At 49.0% G+C, this 17,139-nt stretch overlaps 1 protein-coding gene across 4 annotated transcripts in view; it reads right to left on the bottom strand.

Annotated features, from left to right (window-relative positions):
- CYTH1 (cytohesin 1) overlaps positions 1 to 17,139 on the bottom strand; it is a 79,775-nt gene that overhangs the window by 21,473 nt on the left and 41,163 nt on the right. For 3 of the 4 annotated variants that reach the window (XM_070389194.1, XM_070389193.1, XM_070389192.1), the window contains exons 2-3: positions 1,172 to 1,254; positions 2 to 66 (exon numbers count right to left, since the gene is read on the bottom strand). In XM_070389194.1, coding sequence (XP_070245295.1) covers positions 2 to 66; positions 1,172 to 1,254 — 148 coding nt within the window. Of the gene's footprint in view, position 1; positions 67 to 1,171; positions 1,255 to 9,478; positions 9,823 to 17,139 lie in introns of those variants that run through there. The other variant, XM_070389195.1, reaches the window with a different exon arrangement.

Consider the following 17,139-nt stretch of genomic DNA (forward strand, 5'->3'; position numbering starts at 1 on the left):
CCTCTCTTCTGTGGACCCCAGGTTTTCAATTTCATTAGCTACTTCTGCTATCTCATCCTTCAGCCTCTGCAAAATACACAATCCAGAATCACCCGGAGGAAGAAACCACCAAAATCTCCAGTAACTCGCTCTGATCAAAAAGTAAAACAGAGCAAACAAAATAAAGACAACACCCCCCAAAACCTAAAAATTTTTGGAAAATTCGTCTGTTCAACAAATGTTTCTTGAGTTCCTACCAGACTGTAATCATTCTAGGGAATACAAAGAAGAAAAAGATAACACCCTGACCTCAAGGAGTTTACCGCCTAGGAAGAAGTTTATAACCATATGCACTACGTAAACTGCGTATTTCCCTGGAAAAGGGCTGCCTGGACAGTCTGCCGCAGCGCATCTGCAGCTCACTGAGGGGGGACAAACCAGGACAAACCAGTCCCCCAGGCACCCAGCTGCCCAGCCAGCAGTGCCTGTACTGGGTCAACACTGCCGCCAAGTGGCCGGCAAAGAGAACCACTCCTGGCTATGCCTTCCACCTCCTGCCCCTTCTAAGCAGGTCTGCACAGTGGACAGAGTTCACTGGCTTTGACTGAAGAACTGCTATGCTTTTCCAGCATTTACCAGTGAGGTAGGATTCAAAGAACTAGGTAACAGCAAAGTACACTCACACCAGCACTGGAGCAGACCCAGTCTTTCCTCGACATGCTGCAGCTTGGGGTTACAAGGTGTGCCCCCTCCCTTCCCTGCCCTTGGGCTTCCAAATGTTTTACAGAGAATTCTAAAAGAAATGGCTTCCCCAAGGCCTAAAATAATCCAACTAATGACAACCTATCAACAGATGTTTTCACTCCTATCTTACAGAAGAAGAAACTAAAGTTCAAAGAACCAAAATTCTCTCTCTAGAATTGCCCTGCCAGAAAATGGCCACCAGGATGTGGACGTGGGTCTGCTTAGCCTGAAGCCTGGGTTCAAGTCAGTCAGGAGACCTGGGGTCACTCTAGCCTGACAGCTGACCAGCTGGGTGCAGCTCACAGAGCACCCCCCACTTTGAGATTCCCTTCTCCCTTGTTGAGCAAAGCTGGTTGTCAATTCCGGCACCTAGTCCGAACTGTGGTGAGAGCAAGTCAGAAGGCTAGTCATGAGAGGACGCCTGGTCAAGGTGCTGCCCAGCTCCTACCTGGATGTCGGCCAGCAGCTCCTGCTTTCTTCGCCGAATGTTCTCCAGCTCCTGGCGCTCCTCTGCAGTTAGGTCACTGGGAACTACAAAAAAGGAGGGAAAGGTTACTAAGAAAGCTTTTACCTTACCAAAAATAAATACAATTCAGACCACAAAAGGACAAAGATACCACAGAAAAGGCAAGAAGCCTGTGTCGGAAATGACCGACTGCTGGGGAGACTCTGGCTCCCATTCACCATCAGGTTGACCAAAGTTAGAAAGGACCACGGATCACAGAGAAAAGCTCTGATAAAGGAACAGCTGTCACACACACACACGAGAAAAGGCTGCCTGTGGTGAGATGAAGTTGGCTAAGAATGAAAGAGGAGGACCATTAATCAGGCCCCAGCAATGTCCATCCCACAGGCTGGGGGGCTCAGGCCCCTGGTTAACCAATCTCTCCGGGTCTCTGCTCCCTCACTGAATCCACCCTGACACGCGATGATGTATAGGACCCTAGCAGGGAGGGGGAGGCAATTGCAAAGCAATGTGAATGACAGTCTTGTGCCACTTCTGGAGCGGGGAGGCTAGTATGTACAGAGAAAAAAATCTAGAAGGATACATCCCCAAATTGAAACAATGCTTAACTCTGGGGATGGGGTTATGGGGACTTTTCTCTCTGCTTTTCTGAACATTTTTGAATAATGTTTTAGAACGAGCTCTTATCATCAGAACAATTACTGTGGGCATCCATCTTTCGAGTAGGCGCCTAAGAGAGAACTGCTCCATGTGACAAGGTGGTCACAGGCCACGTGTGGGTAGTAAGCACTTGAAATGTGACTAGCCCAGTTTGAGATGTGCGGTGTATGTAAAAGACACACCAGACTGTACAAAAAAGTAACATATTTCTTTAATACTATTTTATATTGATGACACGTTGAAATAACTTGGTACACAAAATACAGTGTTTTAACTGCGCTCGCAGAGGCTGCTAGAGAGGAACACTGCCCTTGTGGCTCGTGTGACATTTCTGCTGGGTGAGAGTGAGGTCAGGGTGCACGACTCACCAGCCGTGCTGCTGAAACTGAACCTACTGCACTCAGAGAGCAGTTCTTCTCCCCGAATGTTTCATACAAATCATGTAAGACAGCGGAAGAGGGTAGAAACAAGAGACCACCACGATTAAGTCTTGGCACAGGTTAGTTAGCTATATCAGAGTCTCAGCTGACTTCTCCCTTTTAATCCAGTTTCCACCCTTGGAGTGGTTAACCAGGGGCCTGAGCCCCCCAGCCTCTGGGATGGAAATGGCTGGGGCCTGATTAATGGTCCTCCTCTTTCATTCCTAGCCACAGAAATGAAATCCACCCTTTCATAGAAAAGCGTCTTTCAAACTTCAAGACCCACAATTGCGAAACGCATTTGACTTCACAACCCAATCTGCCCCAAACACAACAATAACAAAACAATACTCTCATCATGTGAAATCCATTGACATTTCCTACTGTTTTAGTTTTCCTAACAGTAGCTTTAGCCCATGAAATTGATTTCATAGCCTAATAAATGCACTGCAGTTTGAAACACACTCCCAGTGTGTTTAGTGTACTCCCAGTACACTAAAGGCTGGAAGACACAGCCACCTAGAGATCCCAACAGACCACCTAAATGCAGCCCAGGCCTTCCACATGAGGCTTCAACTGTGTCTCTGGGAAGCCAGGGTGAACATTCCAACAGCTACTTCAGGAGAAAGTTAACTAAAAACAGCTTAGATCTAGTCTGAGCAAAAACCACTCTGAGAAACAACACAAATTCTACTGATTCACACCCCATTCTAGAGAAAGCAAGCCTAAAGGGAGTTTATTCTGCTTTTTCTGGACTTAACAAACCAGAAAAATTTCTAGTCCATGAAGATGAGAAGTTCCCTTTAAGAAACTAATTTTTTGAGGTTCGAAAAGACAAAGACTCATTCCAATATAACATGGTTTTGAGAATCTGAGGTAATAGTTCATCTCTTTAACAGCTATTCCACAGGGGAATGAACAACCAGGCTTTGACTGTGAACCAGAGATGGCCTCATCAGATCACCAATGAGTCTCACCCCAATCAGAGGCAGGACTACAGTCCCCATAACAAGGTGCATTTAATGCAGAACCACGATAAGAAAAATTTGTATCTCAAGACTGCTGGGTACCCTAAGAAGTCAAATTTTATTGTTCCAAACTGGAAACTCTCAGTGGTGGCTTTCTTTTCAGAATCTAAGCACTCAGCTATTCTGGGTTAGCCTTCATACAGGACAGTTTTTCTGGAAGGTCACGAGAGAATAAATAGGAAAGAGCTGGAGCATTTACAATGGAAGAAGGCATCGCTGGGTCTCCTCTCAGCAGAATAACAAGGCAGCTGGAAACAGGAGAAACAGAGGAGAGAGGGCATCAGGGTGCAAGCCACAGGCCAAGGGGAGGCACGGACGGAGAGGCATGACCTTGGTGCTGGGAGCAGCTCCCAGGAGAGATGATCAGCGTGCACTCTGGTCTTGAGCGGAGCTAGTGGAGCACACACAGAGGCTCATCCAGGCTCCACAACAAAAGTTGTATGTAATCAGCTGTCAACTTGTTGAGTGGGGAAAGAGTGGACAGAGGCGAGAGGGCTGGAGGAGGGCAGGGGGCACACGAAGGGCAAGCAGGGTCCCTGCGTTTCCTCCTACAAAGGGGCAGGAGGCACTCATGAAAGACCACAGACAGAAATCAAGGTTGTGAATGTGTGTGTGAAAATCTCAAAGATGAAAATTAAGCGACCAAACATCTGTGATAAACTATCAGACAGGGAGAGAGTGAGGAAAAAGAATGCTGTGAGTGAAGGAAATCAGGAGAGAGTCTTTGATAAAATAATCAGCAGGACAAGAATATTAATACAGACCTGGCAGCACCTACCAGAAGATCAAAAGTCAGAAAAAGTTAATTCTGAGTGATTGCTTCTGGGAAGGGTGTGTCTGGGAATGGAGAGAGATGGGGAACATAAGCTCCTGAATATCTGCTTTAAAAAAATACAGCTAGGTACAACTGGATTTTTTCTTTTTAATGAAAAATAAAAATGTTAATCTACGGTTATGAGAAAGATAGGCCTCCTATGTCCTGGTAGTCAGATGGACCTCTGTGCAGTTAGAACCAGCAAGACGTTCATTCACAGTTACTGTGAAGCAGTCTCCTGACATTAAGCCCGTGATTTCTAAATCACTTCTCCATTCTACATTTAGTCCCCCTCAAATCACAACACTGCTTCCTTTATGGGTCAATAAATCACCTAAGAACTTACAAAAAAAAAAGCAGATTTAGATCTCATTTTTCTAGTGGAATTTTGTTCTCAGATGAGAAAAAAAAATCCAACATTTTAACAAATGTATTTTCCTTTGATTAAACTTATCAATGCAACACCAATGTTAAACTCAAGCCTTCATTCTCATATTGCTCATGAGGAAAAAAAAATTCACAGACAAAATGCTTAATTTCATTTAACAGCATGAAGAATCAAAACCACGGCTGGAGAGCTGAAGGAGAGAGGGGTCCCGAGGATCCTGGCTGGCATCTCCAGGACCCTGCAAGCCACCACCAGGACAGGAACAGCTGGTACTCAGAACCCACCACATCCACCCCGAGATTCTGAGGAAGTGGCAGGGGCACCTGGCAAAGGCATCTCTCTGCCCAGGCCCGGGCTCTCCTGTGTAGCCACTGGGGTTAAACTGTAAAATATCTGCTGATGGGCCAGATGGCAGAGCAACAAACAACTCCTCCCTCCCCCGACTGCCACGTGCTGCAGCCACACTTCTGTGCCAGGGAAGCAGCTAAGCCCTCTCCTTCTGAAAAGAATGGCAGCTAGGGAGGCAGCGGCCTGCACAGAAAGGACACAGAGCAGAGGCTGGGAGGCCTCGGGAATTCATGCCTGCAAAGGTTAATTTACAAGGTGTCCTGCTTCCAGCACGGGGACCATTCCAGCAGCAGCCCCTCACCATTCCCTCGCAAGGCTCCAATCTAATGAAGGGGATTAAAGAGCCTACAACAACAAGGGACCATTGTACTCAGCTGTGAATAGGAAAGCCACACAAGGGGACCCTCTATTTATTTCTTTATTTAAATGTTGCTCTGCAGATTTAACCAGCAGAAACCCAGAGCTGCAACGTGCTCCATCCAGCGCATACAAAGGAGGCAGTCTTAAAGGGACAGTGCCCTCCTTCTGGGCTGGGGGCAAGTAGAAATGCTCAGGGCGGCATCACTAGGTCCAGCTTCTCCAGCCCCTGAGGCCACAGGCAGGTGCCCAGAGACCTGCAGTGAAGTCCAACCGAAAAGAGACATCTACTGACAGCAGTTTCCGTTCCACAAGAATACAGGCCAAAAGGGACCATGCTTGCTCTCTGTGCCTGGTCCCCAGGAGTGACGTACATCAAAGTGTTGGAGGTGCGCTTTAGGGCCCAGACACAGCTCCCTCGGAGGCTCCAGCTACACCGGGTCCCACTGCCTAGATTTAAATTTGCCTTACCTTTTCCACCATAATCATTGAGCATCATCCTTCTTATATATAGCCCCTGCCTTTTGGTGGTAACAAGGGTCCAAATTTAAACCAGGACAGCAGGACAATATTTTAAAAGGCAGGTCAAGAGTCAGAAGGCCCTCCCTTTCCCAACATGTGGAGAGGGTAGACAGACAGGTCTGGCCCCCATGCAGCCCAGGAGGGTGTCACTGTGCAGACGGGCTTCCATCCCTCCAGAGCTTGCGCCAGGGGGCCCTGCTAAGCAAGGCTGGACGGACCCTTTCCAGGCTGGAGCTTCATGAAACTGAAAACACACAAGGCCTCAGAAACCACCCGCCCGCCTGGAGCCACAGCAGCCGGGTCAAGGATGCCGATTAGCAGATGTAAAAACTATTGTACACAGAATGGATAAGCAACAAGGTCCTACTGCAGAGCACAGGGAACTATATTCAATATATTGTGATAAACCATAATGGAAAGAATATGAAAGAGAATGTGTATGTATATATACACACAAATATATATATATGAATCACTCTACTGTACCAGAAATTAACACAACACTATAAATCAACTATACTTAATTTTTTAAAAAAAGAAAGGTAAATTAAGCACTGGACCTTCCTGTACCCTCTCCAGAAACTGTTACTAGCTCCAGAGGGAACACAAGCTATTTACGAACAGCTTTTGGGCTTAAGAGCACAAATCTGGGAAGCTGCCCATGACTGAGGGCGCTGTGTCCACTGCCTCCAGAGACAAAGATCAAAGAGCCGGCCGTGTGGCGAGTGCTGGTCACACACTGGGCCCTTCCTGACTCAGCCTGTGCAAATAGATCCTCCGGTCAGATCACTTGTACTGCCCCGCCCTGGGGTAAGTCACCTGGTCTCCCAGGAGATCCCAGAGCCTTCCAGTGTGAAAAAATTCTAAATACTAGAAAATAGTCAGGCTTTGGCTGACACACAAACAGTCAGCAAACTTTCACAAAACTCTCAATTCTGACCTGACACTAGAAATACACAAGGTCAGATATTCTTGACAGGGCAAGAAAACAACCAAAATTCACAGGGTCTTTAACAACAGGCAACGTAGAGATGAGTGAAACAGAAAGATACAATGACTAAGGGGCTTTGCTGCCAGCCTCACACTTAAGAGACAGACCTCAGGGTGCTGTCAGACCAGAGGACACAGAAGGACGAGGAAATGGGATGTGACTGAAACCGGAAACCTGGGGACACATACATGGCCAACTGGGTGCTGACCTGATCATCTCACGACTTTACAGAAAGTCTCCCAACCTTGGGAAACAATTCCTTTTCCCTCCGTAAGTCAAAACTATAGCAACCCTTTGTAAAATTTAATACCATATTATTCTGCCTTGAAAAGGAATGAAATCCTGTCACATGCCACAGGATGAAGGAACTCAGAAGACATTACGCTCAGTGAAATAAGCCAGCCACAACAGGACCAATCCCGGACGATTCCACTTACACGAGGTACCCAGAGAAGCCAAGTTCACAGAGACAGAAAGTGGAACAGTGGGTGTCTGGGGGAGGGGAGAACCGGGAGCCAAAATTCAACAGGGACAGAGTTTCAGTTTCATAAAAAGTTCTAGAGATGGATAATGGTGATGGCTGTACAACTACGTGAATGAATGAACTTAATGCTACTGAACTATACACTTAAAATGGTAAATTTTATGTTACATATATTTCACCACAATTAAAAATGAAACAAAAATTTTAATAGCAATATACTGAATTCCTGATTTCTGCTAAGCTTAGTCCTTTTTCTCAGAAGCTATGATCTGATTTTTGTATAAAGCACTGTAAAAAGAAGTGTCTCACCACCAATTTACAGCCTGTGCTGTGCTAGTTGCTCAGTCGTGTCCGACTCTTTGCAACCCCATGGACTGTAGCCCGCCAGGCTCCTCTGTCCTTGGGGATTCTCCAGGCAAGAATACTGGAGTGGGTTGCCATGCCCTCCTCCAGGGGATCTTCCCAACCCAGGGATCAAACCCAGGTCTCCCACATTGCAGGCAGATTCTTTACTGTCTGAGCCACCAGGCAAGCAATTTACAGCCTAAGTGACTAAAAGAATGTAGACACACCAACAGGACCAAAAGGAATTAAATTGGCATGTGCTAGCATAACTGACATTCAACATCAAAGGTGAAAGGCGCCTTCCAGCAAATTACCAATGTGAATATTTACTCTTGTAGCTTAAATTCTTTCCACATAAAAACCACTCAGTCTCCCACCCAGAAGTAAGTATATTAAAGATTTTATTCCTATAGTCTGCATCTTTAAGGAAAACTTTATTCCTGTATCAATCTTATAGACATCTCATCTAACCACTAACCTAAAAATTCAGGCCTCCTTAACTGAGATGAGACACTGCCCAGGAGTTGAGGTAGGGCGCAACTGAGTGGGGCTTCACTGACCAGTGGTTTTGTGACCTGGGAAAAACCACCATCTTTCCCTTGGTTTCCTTAAGCAGGAATGGGCATGTCAGCATCCTCCCCCTTCCCAGTGAGAGGGTGTCTATTAAACAGCTCCATAAACTGCCTCATGAAAGCAAAGTATTTTATCATCTTACCTTACTTAGAGAAGGAATGGACACATTTTATCTAATAAAAAGGAGAACTTGAAGACAGGTTTTTGTAATCAAAGGGAAATGAGATCAAATTTCAAGGTAGTAAAAGAGACAAAGTCATAAAATTGTATCCTAAAAGTTTGGTTTAGAAAATAAAGTTAACATCTGCTTTCAATAAAAGCTGAAAACTAAAAAACAATCATTTAAGAACCTCAAGCTTTTTCTAAAACCTGGCAGTGGTAATACGTGGTCCAGCTGGACTTCTGCAGCAGTTTCTTCCCAGTGCTCACACGACCAATCTCTGTCTCCAAGGCTGTTTCTGAAAGGGTCTCGTGGACTGAAAGCAGAGTTGGAGCCGGCTTGACAAGGAGAACCACGTTCCACCTCTGGCTTCTCAAGAAAGGAGCCCTCCACTCTCAGGGCAAGCCTGGGAGCTCCCGTCCCAGCAGACAAACCCCACTGTCATCCGTGCCCTTCTCCTTCCTCCCAGGCAGAGCAAGCACGCCCCCTCCCCAAGCCAGCTGCCATCTGGGCACTGCACAGCTGTGCCACCACACCCCTGCCCTCCAAAAGAGAGGCTCGGTGGGGACCCGAGGCACATAGCTCAGTTTCCTCTCACCTTACTCACCTTCCTAAAACCTACGTGCATGCTGGCCCTTTATAAAACCCTGACTATTTCTGCAGACTGAAACATTCCCCCTCAGCCGGACAGCTGGAACAGACCCATGGCAGCAAATTAAACAAGGGACTCCAGCTCCTCTTCTATGTGCATTTTTGGGAAGAGGGCTACTCATACCAGGGAAAGGTTCCCAAGTGTTTAATGAGTAAAATAAAAACTCCATGGGTGGGTTGGGAGGGTGATCTCTCAGACTCTGCCCCTGTTTTCTGTCCTCCTTTTTTAAACCTCATCCTAGCAGGACCATACAAATTGGTTATTAGCTTATTCCTTAATCTGGGGCCTAGCAGAAACCACACTGAAGGCTGAAACCTCTATAAGAAGCAGCTACGGGAAAAAAGAAACCTAGGAAGAGAGAGCAGAATGCGAAACCACACGACAGATATGCAGAGAAGCAGCCGCTGCACACATCAGGCTTGCCTGGCTCCGGGGTGGGAGAGGCCGGCAGCGGAGCATAGTAATAGCAGAGGGATTCACGCGGCACAGGAAGCTCCACACGGTGGGCTCACCCGCACCACCCCCCCACCCCCCGCCCGGCCTCTTACCCGGGGCGAGTCCCCTCTCCGGTGGCCCCAGGATCCCGGCAGCCCTGGGGCAGCGACGTCAACGCCCTGGCAGGTGGCAGCTGTCCGCTTCAGAGGCCATGGTGGCCCGGCACCGCGACCCCCCAGTCCCAAGCCCCCGGCCGCCCCGCCAGCGCCGGGTGGAGGCAGGGACGGAGCCCGCGCGGCATGTGCGCCCGCACTGCCCGGGCAGAGGCGGCAGCCAGGCGGGGACACAAAAGCTGAGCAGAAACCCGGGTGCGGAGTAAGTCGATCCTAGTGGGGAAGGCTGGCGTGGTTGGAGATGGCCGCGGAGCCAGCGCCAGGCGGACACTTCGAGCGTGTGCTCAGTCCTCCAGGCTTATTTCCATGAATGCAATTACAGCGCCCCGCCCACCGCGCCCCCACTCGAGGCCTCCGAGGGGGAGGGGACGCGCCACGAGCCTTTGCTCACAGACTGCAGCGGCTTTTTTCTCCCCCTTGGAAGCAAAAGACTGATGGTGGCTTCCCTAGGAGGGTGTTAACCCTTACTTAAGGTACCTCCCTCCCCGAGTGGATAAACAGGAGGGTAGGATCCAGAACGCAGACTATCCTGTCACCCTCAGCAGAAGGCCACCTCCCGTCTCCCCCTACCCCCTGACTCCCCCTCCCCCACCCCTCCCACCCCCACCCCCCAACCGCATCAGCAGGCAGGGACGCTGACCTGATGCTCCAACGTCCCCCCCACGCCCCACCCCTTCTGGTCCTCTGCAGCCCTAAGCCCCTTGTCTCCAGGTGATCTGCTCCAGCCTTTTACTAAAACGGCCTGCCTCCTACTCAGGCCACAAGCACCAGAGGCTCCAACCCAGCGTGCCAGTACACTCTGGTTAGGGCGAGTGGCCGGTGGGTCTAGGACAATACTGTAAGACGGCTGGTGACAAGAAACGTCACTACAGCCTGAGGAGTGGCTGTCCACCTCAAGGTGTGAGGATCACCAAGGGCATTGGCAGACACACACATTGGGGACCTCAGGCCCCAGAACTGGAGTCTGGAGGCTCAGGCCCCGTGTTAAAGCAGAACATGGGGTGACTGCAGGCTGTGACTGTGAACTCCTCTGGGAAGCACTGCCTTTGACTAATAAGGGAAGAGACCTAAGGATTAAAACAAGTGCCAAATACACGAGGAGAAAAAGAGAAAATAAACCACTATACTAGATGAAGTTCTCCGATCTCGGCACTTCTGACATTTGGGGGCTCCTTCTGTGTGGGAGGGTGTCCTGTGCCTTAGAGCACATTTAACTGCACCCTGGCCTCCAATCCCTGGATGCCCACAGCAGCATCCCACCGTACCCCGAGAGGACAGCCCCACAGGCTTCCAGATATCCCAAATCCTCGCAGGGTCAAACCTCCCTGCCTAAGAACCACCACTCCAGACACACAACAAAAAGAGGAAAAAAACTAAAAACCCCACACTCTGGCCTGCCTTCCAATGCTCTGTCCTCAGGAAACTGCTGATAGACGGCTGACAGACGACTCCCTCCCTCCACTACACTAATGTGAGTTCCTTATCACCAGGACAAGGTCACCAGACTTGACCAACACTTGGGCTTTGCAGGCCCAGCCTGTCTTTAAAGAAACAGTCACAATATGAAAAATTTTATTTTTGTGTCATAGGAGTTCTCATCTAAAAGAATCATACCACATCTATGAGAAATAAACCCTAAAATTATGAAATATCTGTTTAAAGCTACAAAGGAAGACAAGTTTTCAACAAACGTGCCAGCTGAGAGTCCCTACTAGATACTGGGTCTGGTAAGCAATCACACACCACCTGGCCCAGGGAGACAGGTTTCCAACCTATCTCTGTTTCCTTCTTGTTGTTCAGAGGCTCATCCTCCCCAGCCATCAAGACCACCTCTTCCAGAAAGAACTCCCTCAGTTCACACAAAAGAACCATCACTAAACGCCTTCTTCATCTATACGGTCTCCTCTGAACGTGTTTGTATCACAAAGTTTAACACCTGGTTGGACACTGTCCTATTCGCAGGGGGGTTTCTGTCCATGAAATGAAGCTCTTGCCTTCCAGTAAAATATCATAAATATTCTCACAGCACTCTACACAGTCCTAAGGGCTACATCCCCCTTTTTGAGGTAAGATCAAAACAGGCACACAAACCCTCCAGGGATTTAAAGGTCCCAGTAGGTGGATCCTGACATCACTTCCTGTGCACAACTCGGTCCATAAGGCACAGGCTCGCTGTGGCTTGTCCTGAACCCACCAGCTACAACTGAGCAACAGAGGATCCACTGCTGGGGCTGGACTTGCAACGTGTAAACTGGCAAAGACCTCAACGTGCCTCCAGGCCAGACTCGCTGGCAGCAAAGCCTACACCACAGTCAATTCTCTGCACAAACAGTATGATCCGAGGAAGCAAGGAGACAAGAAGTGACAGGGAAAAGCTACCGACAGGAAGTCTGCAGTGTGGCTCGCCTCATATCTACAGACAGATCTCAAATAAATAGCCCCATAATCAAGTTTATGAAATCACAGCGATGATTGGAGGAAAAGACTGGGCACAGGGTAGTAATCTCAGGAAATCTACCAACAGAGAAAATAAAAGCTTTAAAAAATTACTTTCTCAGACTCATACTCCAACAATCTTTTGGGGAAAAAAATGGTTACCACCCATAAACTAGGTGCTCTATTAGTTACTGCGGAAGATACAGAGACAGTAAGATGTGGGTTTAGCCCCCAAAGAGCTTCTGTGTTCCTGTTCCTTTTAAAGAAAAAGAATCAAGCAGCCTATGTGCCAATGGAACACTGGTGACAGGTGCTGTGGGGTCAGCAACAGCAAAGCCGGCAAAGCCGGTTGTCCCAGAGGCCTCATGGGAGCTGAGGCCGGGCCAGCGGGAAGAGGGCACAAGAGGCTGGGGACAAAGGACAAACAGGGATACAGAACAAACTGGAAACTCCTAGAAAAGCTGCACTAGTCAGAAAGGGTGTCCTCTGAGTCTGGCCTGAAGACATCTGACTGGTATCTTGGTGTCCTTTGAGTCTGGCCTGAAGACAACATCTGACTGTTGTTGGACAGGCAGTGAGGCAGAGTCACAAGGGGTGCGGGCGCACCAGGAGAGAGGGATAGGCAGCATTTCTGGGGTGACCAGAGAGAAGTGACAGGGACACAGGGCATTCATCTAAGGCAGCGAAACTTCAGCTCAGGAGTGGGGGCACAGAACTAAGCGTCTTCTGCCCCGACAGCTCAGAGCTTCCACGGCCACCCACCTGTGCTTAATTCCAGACAACTCCTGAGAGGCAATGAATCAGTGTCTTTCAAATTATCAGCATCACAAACTTGTTAATCCTACGCATCCCCAAGCCCCCCATCCTCTGGGCAAAGGCCCCAGGTCAGCCTGCACTCCCACCTGCCCTGCTTCTGCATCACAGGAAATGCAAGCACGGACTTTTCAACCATTCTACTCCATTCCTTCTGCTTTAAAATGCTGAGTTACTCTTTAGTAGAAGCTAGGAGCATATACTGAGCAACTGAACTGAGGAGCGTATATTGGAGAAGGAAATGGCAACCCACTCCAGTATTCTTGCCTGGAGAATCCCAGGGACGGTGGAGCCTGGTGGGCTGCCGTCTACAGGGTCGCACAGAGTCGGACACGACTGAAGCGACTTAGCAGCAGCAGTTGCAGCAGCAGGAGCATAAATGCCTCTTCAAAGCAGCCAAGGCCGGCTTCTGTCCCCGCTCTGAGAAGGGCCGGAAGCAGTTGAGGGGGTAGCAGTCCCTAACTCTAACCTCAGACTGGAAAGGGCTGGCTCCTGGGGCCAGACATCAACCCTTCTCAGAGCTGCCTGAGGTCCAGAGAAGGCTCTCAAGGTTTGAGAGAAGCCTGAGAGCGGCTGCAGGCACCGACCCAGGCTCCTGCTCTCCAGGTCCCAGCAGCCCTGAGTCCGTTCACAGGCAGCAAAGCTGGGGCAGCAGGCAGCCCGCCTTCCAGACGGGGGCCTGCTCCCAGCCCCAGCACAGGGACTCATCCCTGCTGGGGCCACTCTCGGGGTCCTCTCCCTCTTGCCCTTGGCAGAGGTGCAGCAGGGCGGTAGGAAGAAGGGAGGGAGGCAGGATGCGGGCAGCTCTGCCCCTGGAGACGCAGGGTGGCTCTGTGCCCTCCACCACCAGCTCTGGAAGGCGAGCTGACCCGGGAGAGGGCACAGGCCTCCTCCATCTAATACAAACAGATCCTCACTCTAATCTACCCCCAAAGACCAGCAAATTCCATGCAAGCTAGCGTGATTACCATGGCTGGAGAAAGCCACCAAGAAAATAAAACGATCTGAGCACAGGCAGGAGGACCCCAGTGGGGGAAGGTGGTCTTCAGTTTGTACATCGCTTTCTAAAAATACTATTTACCTTAACAACAAGAGTTTTACAGGAAGTGTGACGGATAAAACAATATTAAAGTTCACACGGAAAATGCGTATGCGAATAGCAAAGGCAACTATCAAGAGGAAGAAGGGTAATGTGAGAGAGCTGCTGCCAGAGATTGAAGTGCGGCGGTGGCGGCTAAGTTGCTTCAGTCGTGTCCGACTCTGTGAGACCCCATAGACAGCAGCCCACCAGGATCCCCCGTCCCTGGGATTCTCCAGGCAAGAACACTGGAGTGGGTTGCCATTTCCTCGTCAATAATTGAAATTTCAGCAATAGAGAAGGAAAACAGCAGAAAAGAACCTCAAGAAATACTGAAACACTTCAAGTCATGAAGTCTCATAAAGAAAGTATTTTTAAAAGATACAAAAATATAAAGAAAAATAGGATTATTCAGTCAATGGTGGTAGGGCAATTAGCTACCCATTTGAGGGAAAGCTAAGCTGAACGCCTACCTCATTTATATCAGAATAAATTCTAGCTGAATCAAAGATTTTAATATAAAAAAAGAAACCACAGAAATTCTAGAATAAAGCATAGATTAATAAGGTCATAATCTCAGAATCTGTTCAATTTGCTGTAATAAAGTGAAAGGCTTCAGAATGGAAAATAAAGTTCTATGAGCTAAAAGGTAAACAACCAGGACAGCAGACGTGCAACACCTGTGACAGAGGCTCACGCGTTTCCAAAGGAGAGCACCACACAGAGCTGTGAGACCACGGTGCACAAGCTGCAAAGGACAGGAAAGGCAGACACGGAAACACAGTGGCCAGACACGAAGGACGGACGCTTCAACCCTCCAGTTAAAGCTTCCCAAGAGCCTGGCAGAAACAAGCGTCTACCAAAGGCCCGAGGGTCCAGGCTCCGCTGGGGGAGCGGAGAGGGCGCAAACTTCGAGCAGTACTTCTCCATTCAGCAACTGCATTTGAGAACTTACCCAACGGACATGTTCTCAAAAGTGCAAAAGTGAAAGCTGCTGCTGCTGCTGCTGCCAAGTCGCTTCAGTCGTGTCCGACTCTGTGTGACCCCATAGACGGCAGCCCACCAGGCTCCCTCATCCCTGGGATTCTCCAGGCAAGAATACTGGAGTGGGTTGCCATTTCCTTCTCCAATGGAGGAAAGTGAAAAGTGAAAGTGAAGTTGCTCAGTCGTGTCCGACTCTTAGCAACCCCATAAACTGCAGCCTACCAGGCTCCTCCGTCCATGGGATTTTCCAGGCAAGAGTACTGGAGTGGGGTGCCATTGCCTTCTCCTAAAAAGCTATTTACACACAATTTGGTCGTTAAAAAGAGTAAGCTGGTCACAGATGACAGCACAGAAAGATGTCCCAGACACGGTGCCACGAGAAGGAACAGGACACCACGCATGTGACACCGATGCTGGGAAATGCACAGATCTGAGAAGGATGCACTTCAAACTGTCGACAGGGACCCTCTCCAGAGACAAGGAGTGTGGACAGGGAATGAATGCAGGCAGCGATGCTGCACTTTATACCCTTCTGTTTATCTGGATCCAAAACTAAGGCAAAATTTTACGCTGAAATCTCTATTCAGAAAAGAATATGGAAATGTCACCAACCAATTACCCCAAAACATTTGCTCAGCTTACACCCAAGTATTTCTTTTGTGGGAGGAACATACCTGGAGTCCTGTTATATATAATGCGTGTGAAATCCCTGGGGGAAACTATACCATCATGCTGTGTTGTCTATGTAGGATTCCACTGGACTTCCGTGAATCAGAATCCTGAACTCTTAACAGAAGAGACAAAGGAGAAGAGACTCAAGATGCCAGAAAGAGAAGAGATGCAGAAACAGTCACCAACTTGGAAGAGAAATGTGCTGTATTTTTCTAAGTCAGAAGTTAAGCTTTCATGATTTCTCTGTAGGGTAAGGAAGGAAGATCATACAAAAGTCAAGAAATTATCTTCGGAAGAAGGGAAGGAAGTGGCAGGGCGAGTCCTGACCATGAGCAGAGCTGAGGGCAGCAAGCCTGACTTCTGTGTCCATCCTCCCTGGTGTGTCACAACCAGCACGGGCTCAGGAGGAGGACAAGTGGGTCCCAAGAGCAGCGAGTCTCAGCAGCGCTGCCCAACGCCAGCCCCAGGGGAGCTCCACGTGCCCTGGGAGCCAGGGCCCCACGAGCCTGAGGCCCCTCTGCACTAGTGACAGTCCCAGCTGCAAGGTGAGCCCATCTGAGTCCCCATGAGCGGAAGCTCTTCACAAGGTAACAGGAGAAGACAGAAGCTGTTACAAGAATCTTTCTAAAAAGGAAATCTCAGCTTGGCTTCAGCAAACAGAGAAGCAAAGACAAGAACAATGTAAATTCAGTAAAGGTGCCTTTGGAAGGCTGTCAAAATGCAAGGGAAAAGTGAGAAATGGATACTATATAAAATGTGCAGAAGGTCTAGCCCTCCACTTTTAAGGTAACCAGCAGCAAACTATATGTAGGCAGAGTCAGCCCCTCCCCATCACCACCACCAACACACTCAGCGAATCTTCCAGAGCCACAGGGAGGGCTGGGTGGCAAGGTCCTAATGCCTTGCCATATCTACCGCATCTCCCTTGCCCTCGGCTCCGTGGCCCACTCTAGAGGCTGGAGGATGCCAGTCCTGCGTCCTGCCAAGACCATACTCCCTGCCTGTTCTTTCCACAATGCTGGCTCCTCAGACAACTCCACGTGCTGCCTTCCACACCCCAACTGTCTCCTGGATGCTGGGTCCTGACCACCGACAGCTTTTATGTTCCACAGCAAAGAGAACTTGGGAGGCTGTGGAAAGCCTCAGATGACAGATAAAGGTCCACTCTTTTCAGAGCAGAACCTGAGCCTCATTTCTTCAACCTCCTTCATCAAGAAGAAAGGGCAGTCCTGACCCTCTGTTCAGTGCTGCAGGCACTCACGCTGGTGTGCTCCACAGACAGCCTATGAAATTGAGACCAGAGCCTATGAAACTCAGACCAGAGAGAGGCCCCTTCAAAACTGGTCCTGGCAGATGGTGATGCAGGTCCGCTGAGATGTGTGCTTTGTACAATGCCAAGAGCTCTTGCTTAAAAATAAAGATGTAACCATTTTTGGTTCTGCAAAATACAAACTCAACCGGTGAGGAAGGGAGTAGGGAGTATCTATGGGATGTGCACTTATAGCACCTCTGCTTTCCGAATTAAAACTCCCCCCAGCCTCGGCAACTTGCCCAATGTGAGGCTGGAGCAGTGGCAAGGACCACATTGAGAGGGCGGGATAAGGGGTAAGTTACCACC

Source organism: Bos mutus, chromosome 19 (assembly GCF_027580195.1).
Source record: "Bos mutus isolate GX-2022 chromosome 19, NWIPB_WYAK_1.1, whole genome shotgun sequence".
In the NCBI taxonomy this organism is placed as follows: domain Eukaryota; kingdom Metazoa; phylum Chordata; class Mammalia; order Artiodactyla; family Bovidae; genus Bos; species Bos mutus.